The sequence below is a fragment of the Borostomias antarcticus genome (assembly GCF_949987555.1).
Source record: "Borostomias antarcticus genome assembly, chromosome: 14".
In the NCBI taxonomy this organism is placed as follows: domain Eukaryota; kingdom Metazoa; phylum Chordata; class Actinopteri; order Stomiiformes; family Stomiidae; genus Borostomias; species Borostomias antarcticus.
In genome coordinates, this window is record NC_140247.1 from 17,827,823 (window position 1) to 17,840,108 (window position 12,286).

Sequence of the window (12,286 nt, forward strand, 5' to 3'; positions counted from 1 at the left end):
GTTATGGTTAGAGTACGGGGATATGGAATGAATGTAAGTCAATGCAATGTCCCCAAAAGCTGTCTTAGTCAACGTGTGTTTGTGTGCTTGTGTGTGTATGTGTGCTTTGTTTGCCCACTCAAGTGTCTGTGTGTGTGTAAGGGTTAGTGTTTGTGCAGGTGTGTGTGTGTGTGTGTGTGTGTGTGTGTGTGTGTGTGTGTGTGTGTGTGTGTGTGTGTGTGGCCGTGCATATGCGTGTACGTGCACGCCTGTCCATGCATGGCCTAATTGAAAGCCTCTCCAGTGCCTGATTGAAAATCGACGCCCTCTTGTTCCAAATACAAACCCTGGCTTCATTCTACTGCCTCGTGTCCCAACTGCCTGGCCTCATCTGCGAGAGCAGGAGAGAACCACCGGACGACCGGTTCAACTGGCCCCTCCATTGTCTGTTTACTTATCGTTCAAGCTAACGCTTAGCTCAGCTTTGCCTCTAGTTTATCCCTCATACCCACTAGGCTGTCCGTGCTAAAGCAGCTGCAGCGCTGAGCCAGAGGACGGGATGTGGGAGAGGGTTAGATGGCTTTAAGCTTCCTGGCTGTCGGTTCCCTTAGACCAGTGTAATCCATCACAGATCAGACCTTAGACCAGTGTAATCCATCACAGATCAGACCTTAGACCAGTGTAATCCATCACAGATCAGACCTTAGACCAGTGTAATCCATCACAGATCAGACCTTAGACCAGTGTAATCCATCACAGATCAGACCTTAGACCAGTGTAATCCATAACAGAGGCCATGTTGAGCAGGAGGGACTGATGAACCACCATCCTGCCATGAAAAGCTCCCATCACACACACGCACACACGCACACACGCACGCACGCACGCACACGCGCACACACACACACACGCAAACACACACGCGCACACACACACACACACACACACACAGTGGAGCCATGCTACACCACCACACCACACGTCACCTTTGTCTAGCATGCGTCAGCAAGTGTGTGTGTGGGGGGGGGGGGGATCAGCACTGTGCTCTGCAAAATCCGCCATATGACAATAAAAGCTTTGTTTTTTGTGTGTCTGAGTGTGTGTGCGTGCGTGTGTGTGTGTATGTGTGTGTGTGTGTGCGCGTGTGTGTGTGTGTGTGTGTGTGTGTGTGTGTACAACGTCTCTCTTTCGGTCTCTTTTTTCTGAGCTGACCTTCCCTGCCTACTTTCACACTCACTGAGTCATCAAGTCTGATACATGAATAGAGTGAATGACTCACACACACACACACACACACACACACACACACACACACACCTGTATCAACAGATTAATTATTAGAGAGAGACACAGAGAGCTACACAGAATCATTGGAACAGATTGGACTTTCATGAAGACACATACCCACACACACACACACACACACACACAAACAAACATATGCATGCACACACACACATACAAACATCTCTCTCTCTCTCTCTCTCTCTCTCTCTCTCTCTCTCTCTCTCATATCTTCTTCTCTCTGCTGGTAATGTTCTTACTGATGTAGTCACTCACACATTTGCTACAGAACTCTTCCCTTGATGTATGACAAAAGTCAACATATGTTTCAGTTAAAACTGCACACTGACCGTTTCTGAGGATCAGGGAGATGAACAAACTCAGGATAAATATTTTATTTGATCAAAGAAAGTCCCTCTCAAATCTTTATATTTCTCAGTGTAGTAAGAAGTGAGATCCTGTCTCAAAGTCTCCCTGATGACAGACTGGACTCAGCTGGTCTCCCTGGGTCGTTCCCAGTACTGACAGATCTGCCCTTGACGGCCTGTTTCTATGGTCAGGCTGTTTCTATGGTCAGGCTGATTCTATGGTCAGGCTGTTTCTATGGTCAGGCTGTTTCTATGGTCAGGCTGATTCTATGGTCAGGCTGTTTCTATGGTCAGGCTGATTCTATGGTCAGGCTGTTTCTATGGTCAGGCTTATTCTGTGGTCAGGCTGTTTCTATGGTCAGGCTGATTCTATGGTCAGGCTGATTCTATGGTCAAGCTGTTTCTATGGTCAGGCTGATTCTATGGTCAGGCTGTTTCTATGGTCAGGCTGTTTCTGTGGTCAGGCTGTTTCTATGGTCAGGCTTATTCTGTGGTCAGGCTGTTTCTGTGGTCAGGCTGTGTCCACCCAGTCTGGACATTGTCAACATCGGCTGTACTTAAGGTTTGTTTTTTAAGGGTCTGGGGAGGTTGGGATGTGGGTATAGGGATGAGTGAAATCTCTGCTATATAACTTTTTTGTATTCCTTCTATGTATGTAACTCTCCTACTGTATACTATTTGCCCCACTATTTTAAGACTGTATATTTATTTGCCCAGGGACTGCGGGTGGAAATTAGCTGTTTTAGCTATAACCTTGTACAGTGCATCTCTCCCTATTCTATAGGGTAAATGTCTACTGTACCTTGTCCCTGTCTTAAAAATACATACAAATCAATCAATCAATCAATCTTTCACACTTTTCTATCAGTCACGGCGGTCTGGTACAGGTCTGCCCTGTGTACTCTCTGTTTAGGGGCAAATAGAATTCTAATTTACTTTGTGATTTGGTGGTTTCGTTCCAATATTTTATATAACTTTCTTCAAAATGTCCAGTGGAACTGATAATCAACCTAAATATGTAGAATGTTTTATATGTTCAGTTTCTGCGTTTTCTTATGTGAATTTGGGGTCAATATTTTGGTCTTTTTCATATTTACAGTGCTGACCATCTCTCTCCTGTCCTCTTCTCATCTTTCTCTCTGCTCCCCTTCGTTCTCTCTTTCTCTCTTTCTCTGTCCTCTTCTTTGCTCTCTCACTCTCTCTCTCTCTCTCTCTCTCTCTCCTCTCTCTCCCCTCTCTCTCTCTCTCTCTCCTCTCTCCCTCTCTCTCTCTTTCTCCTCTCTCTCTCTCCTCTTCCTGTCCACCTCAGTCACTAGACACCAGGATCAGTATCTGACACCAGATCAGAACATGATACTTTCACATGTCTATCTGGCCCAGCACATACATGTTGTCATGGGGATAAGTCCCCATCAAGAGTTAGGGTTGTGTTACCTGAGCTTTATCCAACCTGAGTCTTTCTCTGACTCACTCTATACACACTGTGTGTGTGTGTGTGTGTGTGTGTGTGTGTGTGTGTGTGTGTGTGTGTGTGTGTGTGTGTGTGTGTGTGTGTGTGTGTGTGTGTGTGTGTGTGTGTGTGTGTGTGTGTGTGTGTGTGTGTGGTGTGTGTGTGTGTGTGTGTGTGCGTGCAGCTGATACCTACACCCTAGAGTGATGGATGCTGTCCAGTACTGAAAGCTGATAGAGATCAGATCCCATCGAACACGTCAGGCAGCAGAAACTCAATCACACCAGCCTGTACCAACCAACCCCCCCTCAGTCTCCTGTTAACGAGCACAATCAGGAATGGAACTTCAATTAGATAATGAATCAGGCTTAATGGTATTGGTTGCAGTTCTGTGTATTCATCTGACCCACTGGATCAGTACCGGCTGCACAGCTGACTCTCTGATCAAGGAAAGAATCAGGAAGTAGTTCCAAGGTCCAAGGTACCTTAGTTTGGGGTTCTGGGTTACCACACAGATTAAAGGACAAGTATCTGCACAGTGACAGTCTTTTCCTTTTACCGTTTTTATTATCTTTTGAAGAAGCAACATCCGAGTGAACGTTATGGCTGCCACCGTCATCCTGCCTGAGACGACAACAGGGCACCTCAAAATGGCTTCCACGTCAGGAATCTCAGTGGCAGAGTTGAATCGCTGGGGGGAAAACCATACAGATTTACTACTGAAAGACAACAAATATCACGTTTTCAATAATGTTTTGAAATAAAGCCCAGGATGACATGTTTCACCATGTGTACAGTAAGCCTAAAATAATTCTGAGAGAAGTCTGCACACTGTTTAAATAGCTCCCATAGTGACTTCAGTGAGGCACCATGTTTCGGCTGGTGTGGCCTTCGTCAGGCGCATGATGGGAGCTACTGTATCTTCAGGTGCATGATGGGAGCTACTGTATCTTCAGGTGCATGATGGGAGCTACTGTATTTTCAGGTGCATGATGGGAGCTACTGTATCTAATCAGTGTGCACACTTCCCTCTTCAGGTGTATATTTTTGGTCGAGCACCTGTTACTTCTCATTCTTGGAGGTGGCCGAGCTTCTCTGCTGCTATTTGCTGTGTTCTTACCCTTCAGAAGTCAGGACTACCTGGATGTGCTAGGAAAGTCACAGATAGTGGGCTCATTTGATGGCGTCGACAATCACTGACGGTGTTGACAAAGAACTGACGGTGTTGATTACTAATTTAGTTAACTAACAAATATTCTTTCAAACAACTGATGGAGGTGACAACGAATTAAGAATTCTAACAAATCTTTGTCAAGCTATTGGGTTATATTGAACATAGCACATAATAATAATTAAACATAAATGACATTGTTTCAACGTGGATAGTATTTGTCCTTGCAGGTGTTTGTTCCCTTGTGGGTCTCCAGTGGCTGAATGGAAAAATACAAGAAAACACATAGACAGAGATATTGCATCAGTGGTTCTTTTGATTTAATGTAGTTCTTTATAGTGATCTCAAAGATTCATGACATTCCTTAATAACAATCCTGTTTCAAAATACTTTTGCAGGAAATCTGTAGCCTACGTTTCGAAACAGGATCAGTTAGGCTACTTAAGATATCATTTTTGTCTGAACTGCATGACCTGCATTGGGAAACAGGTGATGGACATGCTCACCCCCAATGAAGTCTATTACATCAAAGGCGATGCTGTAGATGAAGATCTCTCTTGTGCTCTTGACTGGAGTGGGGACGCCTTCCCCGGAAGTTAGAATGTCTTCTGGACAGAAACAGACATCCTTCCTGCCAGGGGTAGGGTGGACATGTGCTGTTTGACCATGGGAATATTCCAGGGTTAGGGCTGTGTTGTGTTCACAGCAATGGCCTTTGCTCGCCACCAGTGGTCATCATACACCACTGTAGTAGTGCTCACAGTAGCGCCATATTTCAGCGCCATTTTCTAACTCTCTGTGAAAAGATAGGGAAGTGGGGGGCAGAGAGATTTTGTGTGTGTGTGTGTGTGTGTGTGTGTGTGTGTGTGTGTGTGTGTGTGTGTGTGTGTGTGTGTGTGTGTGTGTGTGCGATATTGTCTCTTATTGTAGCCTACCGCTGTGTGCATGTGTACGTATCACTTTACTTGAGATTATTTAGGGATTATTTAGGGATTACTCTCTCATCTCACCCAAACTTTATTTTGACTTTTCAAAGCCTTTTAACCTGGCAAAACTCCACCTGACAGAGGGCTGACTTTGGCTTCCCCTGGACCCCCTTGCCAGATACTGAAGACTGGCTTGTACATGTGTGCAGACAGGGTATTAACCAGCCAAAAACCTCTCCCCCTGCTGCCCCACTGCCCCTACTGGACACTAGCACTCTCCCTCAGGGATTTAAAAGGAGAGGATTGGTGTAGGTGGAGATATGACTAACTCTCCCCATTTAATTCTCTAAATCTGTCTAATGTTTTTAATGCTTTGTTGAGAGCACCATGTTCAGGGAAAGTGGGTTGAGGATTGGGATGGGCCGGTGTGAAGACATCTTCTCGGAGGACAAACTGACGCAATGCTGTGCTTCCTTCGATGACAACATCATTTGTTCTTATAGAGCTGAGACATTTTGGAGACTTTTGATTGTCCTCATTATGGACTGTTCATGGAACTATAGTGTGCTGTGGCATTATGCATTACTGTGTATATACAGTACCACAGACACACACACACACACACATTTGTGGATTGTCCATTCACCTGAAAGTTGCCAGACTATTTGGTTCACAGCTGTGTGTGTGCATCATAACAGGTCTAAGCTGTGTCCCAGAGTTCATCACTCTGATAATCTCTCTGGGTGCTGGTGCCCCTTAGGGACTGACCTGGAATCAGTTTATCCTCGCCTAATCATGGGCTGAATCATTCATGGGGAAGATGAAAACTGAGCTTGTGAAGTAATGGCTCTGACATCTTCCTCTCTCTCTCTCTCTCTCTCTCTCTCTCTCTCTCTCTCTCTCTCTCTCTCTCTCTCTCTCACCCGTTTTTCCCTCTCTCTCTCTTTCTCTCCCTATCTCTCTGTTTCTCCCTATCTCTCATTATGTCTCTCTCCCTTTCCCTCTCCCTCTCGTTCTCTTTTCTCTCTCTCTGTCTTGCATGCCTGGTCAAAGTAGCGTTACAACTCACCCCCCCGGCAGACTCCTCCCACCCTGGCCTCAATCTCTTCGTACCACTCCTTGCAGGAGGCTGCGGTCCATCAGGGCCAAGTCCGCACGCCATAGAGCTTCCTCCGCACGGCCACCAGCGTCATAAATAAGGCTCACACACACACACACACACACACACACACACACACACACACACACACACACACACACACACACACACACACACACACACACACTCCTGACCTCCTCACCACTGCAATACTTGCACAAGATCACTGATTGTACTGTACAAAGCCCGACTGCACTTACATCACATCACACACACTGTATATATAAACATCACATCACACACTGTATATATAAACATCACATCACACACACTGTATATATAAACATCACATCACACACACTATATATAAACATCACATCACACACTATATATAAACATCACATCACACTGTATATATAAACATCACACACTATATATATAAACATCACACACACTGTATATATAAACATCACACACACTGTATATATAAACATCACACACACATTACTCTTTGCTGACCGCACTACATTTCTGATTCTGATTCTAAACTTGTTTTGAGGCACAGAAACAGCTACAGTAGATCATTGCCTGATAGAAGCTGCTATCATATCAAGTCACTGGATTAATCTGGTTTACAGCCCTGCTTAGAACAACTGTAAAGCACTTATCATTCACCAATCAGAGGAGGATATTTCATTTATCTCACCGTCCAATCAGAGCATCAGAATGCATTTTATTGCTCTTAAAACTGGCCAATGGGGACAGCAAGCGTTTCTGTTCTTTGATTTCTCTCTTCACATTTTCCCTGCCTTGCTGTTGCCTCCCTTCTTTGACCTTTTCATCCTCCTCTCTCCATCCTCCTCTCTCCCTCCTCCTCTCTCCATCCTCCTCTCTCCATCCTCACATCTCCTTTCTTCTCTTTCGTTTTGTTCTTTCTCTCAATCTCTTTGCTCGGTCACTCTCTCCTTTTCTTTTCTCTGCCACATCCCTCCTTTTAATCTGGAATGGAGGGATTACAGCCTGTGCGCTCTAATTCTCTCTCTCTCGCTCTCTCTCCCCCTCCCTCTCTCCTTCTGTCTCTCTGGCCCTGTGAGTGCAGTCATTGGAATGGTGTGACAAGCCTTTTGCTCAAGGGAGAAGAGCGAGTGATAGAGTGATAGAGGGAGGGATTAAAAGGGGGGTGATGTTGCAGTTAGATATGTGCAGGGAGAGAAAGGAACGCTTGGGTGAACCATGACATGAAGCTCTTTTTGTCCAGGGAACAGGGAACAGGGAACAGGGAAGTGGGTTAGATTTTATTTTTATTTTTAAAGCAGAGTGTTTGTGGAAGGAGGGGTCATAACGGAGCTTCCTGGGATGGATTAGACTCCGCCTCCTTCTTATCATCTTCAGGCTTCAGACCAAGATTAGACTGCTGCTCATGGTCATCCTGCCAGCACACTCCGACCTCGGGTGGGCTTTCTAAAACTCAGAGAGAGAGAGAGGGAGAGAGAGAGAAAGCAAGAGAGAGGGAGGGAGGGAGAGAGAGAGAGAGAGAGAGAGAGAGAGGGGGAGACAAAATAGAGCAAGGAGAGAGAGAGAGGAAGAAAACAGTTTGTCCACAGAGCAGGGTTAGGGGATGGGTAATTGTACCAAGCCATCCATGAAAAACAAAAGGAAAAAGGTAAGAGCTCTTCCAGATGATGTCTCAGTTCTGACAGGTGCACAATGTGAAGGAATAGAGTAGTGGTAGTAGAATAGAATAGAATAGAATAGAATGGTAGTAGAATAGAATTATGTGAAACGCTTTCATTTATTTTAGTTTGATCGAATGCGACTTGCTCTAGTTGTTTTTATTTTGTTCAACATTTTGTTAATGTGCGCATACTGTAGTTATTTTACTGGGGACTATATGACAGAATTATGTCCTGCCAGGGCTTAACATCCACTGTAAAGTAAAGCTAACATGGTTTAATATAATTCTACTTAACAATCCATCAAATAAAAGCAGTGACCTTTCCCTCCCAGTCATCTGCGTTGGTTCTGTCTGATCGTTTGAGCAGCGCTATTCCTGTTGCTTTATCTGGCTCGTTTGTTTTCTAATTAGACATGACTTGGCGAGGGTATGGAAAGTCAATTCCATAAAACACAGAGTTTACAATAACACATGCAGGTTAACACACACACACACGCACATATTACACACACATTAACACACTCACACACACACACAGTGTGACTTTTTACTGCCTGAAATGTTATGTAATTAGCTTCAGGAAAATCTAGAGGAGAATGAGCGAGAGAAAGAGAGATAGAGAGATGGAAGAGAAGGAGGTGGTGATTGGATGTGAGCAGCATGCAGGCAGACAGATCAAAGTGTTTAAAGATGGCTGCCATGATGTCTCTAGAGAGAGTCTGGTGGAGAGGGAAAGCTGACAGGCTCCATGGAAGTTTAGTAACCCTAACCATGACAGCTGATAGGCTGACTAATGTGCCAGTGGTAGCTGGTTGGTTAACTGGGCTGAGTTTTCCAGAGGCATCGTAGCGCTACGTTCATCGTAAGCTACGGCGTTCATCGTAGCGCTGCGATGCCTCTGGGAAACTCATCCCTGGTTGGTTACCTGGTGGGTTAAGTGTTGAGTTAACGGGTTGGTTCTGCCTCAAGGGGGCAGCGGAGAGGAAGACGTCAGCCCCGGGGGTAAAGGGGGGGTCAGGGGACCAGGAGGGACTGGACGGGGAGGAGGAGGAGTATAAGGACCCCCTGTGTACGCTGGTCCACAACTGCAACATGCTGCACAACATCGTGGGCCCCGCCTGCATCTTCCTCAAACACGGCTTTGTACTGAGCCAGATTGTACGTACACACACACACACACACACACACACACACACACACACACGCGCATACACTAGGGCACATACACTGTACATACACTAACACATGCACTGCTCTTGAACACACATACACACACACGCTACTGTATCACATTATATCATACATAACTGTGTAGTATCACACACTCAAAAACACACTCACTCATCATCATGATGCCATTTCATTCTCCTCCCATCACATGGTGAATGGCCCCGCCTCCTCTCCAACCTCTCCCAACCAATCAGAATCATTGGTTCACAGTATTGTTATGGTGCCTGCACACTGCCCCAACCAACGCCAACCAAGTCCCAACACCCAGCATTCTCAGGTCCTCACTAGGCTGCGGCCGGTCAGACGGAGGTGATGTCAGCTGGGCTGGAGGTGCCCGGGTCATCATGGCTCCTAACGGTCAGACGGAGGTGATGTCAGCTGGGCTGGAGGTCCCGGGGTCATCATGGCTCCTAACGGTCAGACGGAGGTGATGTCAGCTGGGCTGGAGGTCCCGGGGTCATCATGGCTCCTAACGGTCAGACGGAGGTGATGTCAGCTGGGCTGGAGGTCCCGGGGTCATCATGGCTCCTAACGGTCAGACGGAGGTGATGTCAGCTGGGCTGGAGTTGCCCGGGTCATCATGGCTCCTAACGGTCAGACGGAGGTGATGTCAGCTGGGCTGGAGGTGCCCGGGTCATCATGGCTCCTAACGGTCAGACGGAGGTGATGTCAGCTGGGCTGGAGGTGCCCGGGTCATCATGGCTCCTAACGGTCAGACGGAGGTGATGTCAGCTGGGCTGGAGGTGCCCGGGTCATCATGGCTCCTAACGGTCAGACGGAGGTGATGTCAGCTGGGCTGGAGGTGCCCGGGTCATCATGGCTCCTAACGGTCAGACGGAGGTGATGTCAGCTGGGCTGGAGGTGCCCGGGTCATCATGGCTCCTAACGGTCAGACGGAGGTGATGTCAGCTGGGCTGGAGGTGCCCGGGTCATCATGGCTCCTCACAGGACGGTCTGAGTGAACAGAGAAAGGGATCTGAGGGGATTTACTGCACATACACTCAACCTAACAACCTACTACAGGAAACAGGCGCTTCCAGTGTGTGTGTGTGTGCGTGTGTGTGTGTGTGCGTGTGCGTGTGTGTGAACCTCCCTAATCTCGAGTGGTTGCCACGCAACCTCACACCCAATAGTCGTGTTACTATGGTAATTTGTGTTTATGGAAAGTGATTCCCTCTGTCCATAACATAATACACCAAATGCTCTTATAACTTAATCCCTAGATTAAGATATTCTTTCTCTAGACAAGATAGGCTACAGCATAGCCTACTGCACTAGATAACCTGCCTGTTTGATTATTCAAATACAAACTCTTTAAAACAACATATTGGATCAATTATATGACATCAATTACATAATGAAAGTAAATAAAAATGTAAATTAAATATCAAATAAAAAATATCCCTCAAATGTATCCGAACTCTTAAGATGTCTGCTACCGTGAGGATTGTCTTTCTTCCTCCTCTTTTGCTGTCTCCTGGTCTCTTCTTCACACTGATTGGTTGTCATGTGTGTCATTGAAACTCATTCCAGCTCCACACAACCCCTATTTCATAATACTGTATGTTGTGTTTGAAAGAGAGAGAGAGATTGTGTGTGTGTGTGTGTGTGTGTGTGTGTGTGTGTGTGTGTGTGTGTGTGTGTGTGTGTGTGTGTGTGTGTGTGAGAGAGAGAGAGACTAACTGTATTTCTGTGTCCCACTGGTACCTCCATCAGGACAGAGAGCTGCGACCAGAGGAGATTGAAGGTACTGCTCTCTCCCTGAACACTCCTCAACACACTGTTACACACTTCCCAGTTCACGCTCTGACTAACCTTCTCCCTGTATGTTTGTGTTTGTGTACGTGTGTGTGCATGTGTGTGTGTTTGTTTATTTGTGTGTGTGTGGGTTTGCGTGGCTGTGCGTGGGTGTGTATCCAGAGCTTCATGAGGCATTTGTGGAGTTTGACAAGAACAAAAAGGGCTACATTAGCTACAAGGACCTGGGCGAGTGCATGAGGACCATGGGATACATGCCTACGGAGATGGAGCTCATCGAGCTGGGCCAGCAGATATGTGAGTGTGACATCATTAAAGGAGTAGTAAAGGGAAAATGTTTAGCCCTGTTTTAAGGTGACTTCTGATCATATACAATGGTTCAGATCAAAAAGTTGACAAAACTAACACTTTTGAGAACCATTTTGGTCATACAATGGATGTGGGTGGGCACCTTGAAAAATCATTCAAAAAACATGTTAAACTCTCAATTTCAAAGACAAGAAACTCACCGAGGTGTTAGTTGGCGTTCTGACATATAATTCGCCATAAAGTAAGATTCTAGTTAATCTGGAAAGGCTTTTTAAAATATTTAGCATAGAACTATTTAGTCGCAGCACATACGTGTGTAAACTTCCGCAAACTAGGTAGCCTAGCAACATAAACAATAACAAAAGCTACAACATAAACAATAACAAAAGCTACCGTAAGTAGTTCCGCTTCCTGAATCCCCTCTGCGGATTGATCTACACATCTACAACAGTCGCTTCAAAACAATTTCATATTTCATATGGATTTCATAAAATGATCAATAAAACCCTACAGGATTCATACTTTGCGGCAATGTCAGAACACCAACGGACACCAATTACCCCCTCAGTGAGCTTCTTGTCTTTGAAATCGAGAGTTTAACATGTTTTTGAATGATTTTTCACGGTGCCCACCCACATCCATTGTATGACCAAAACGGTGGTAGAGCAATTATCAACTTTATCAAAAGTGCTAGTTTTGTCAACGTTTTGATCTGAACCATTGTATATGATCATAAATAATCTTAAAACAGGGCTAAACATGCATTTTCCCTTTACTACTCCTTTAACATGAGACAAAGAGGTGGAACAACGATAAATCTAATAATGTCTACGTTCATCCATCCTGTATCATGTACTGTATCTGTTGTGTAAAATATAGGCTACCGATCAAGTTATGATTGTTATGCTTCGGTCTGACCTGCAGGTGGCGGCAAATTGGACTTTGAGGATTTTGTGGAGCTGATGGGCCCCAAGATGCTGGCAGAGACAGCAGACATGATTGGAGTTAAAGAACTCCGAGACGCATTCAAAGAGGTC

The 12,286-nt window shown here is 45.6% G+C and overlaps 1 protein-coding gene across 1 annotated transcript in view; it reads left to right on the forward strand.

Annotated features, from left to right (window-relative positions):
* Positions 1 to 7,895: 7,895 nt before the first annotated feature.
* The window catches only part of cabp2b (calcium binding protein 2b), a gene marked incomplete at both ends in the record, with an annotated part of 5,225 nt that continues 834 nt past the window's right edge, over positions 7,896 to 12,286 (forward strand). The window contains 4 exons of the mRNA XM_084449180.1: positions 7,896 to 7,940; positions 10,899 to 10,929; positions 11,103 to 11,237; positions 12,174 to 12,283. Of these exons, the coding sequence (XP_084305306.1) occupies positions 7,896 to 7,940; positions 10,899 to 10,929; positions 11,103 to 11,237; positions 12,174 to 12,283 (321 nt within the window). The remainder of the gene's footprint in view (positions 7,941 to 10,898; positions 10,930 to 11,102; positions 11,238 to 12,173; positions 12,284 to 12,286) is intronic.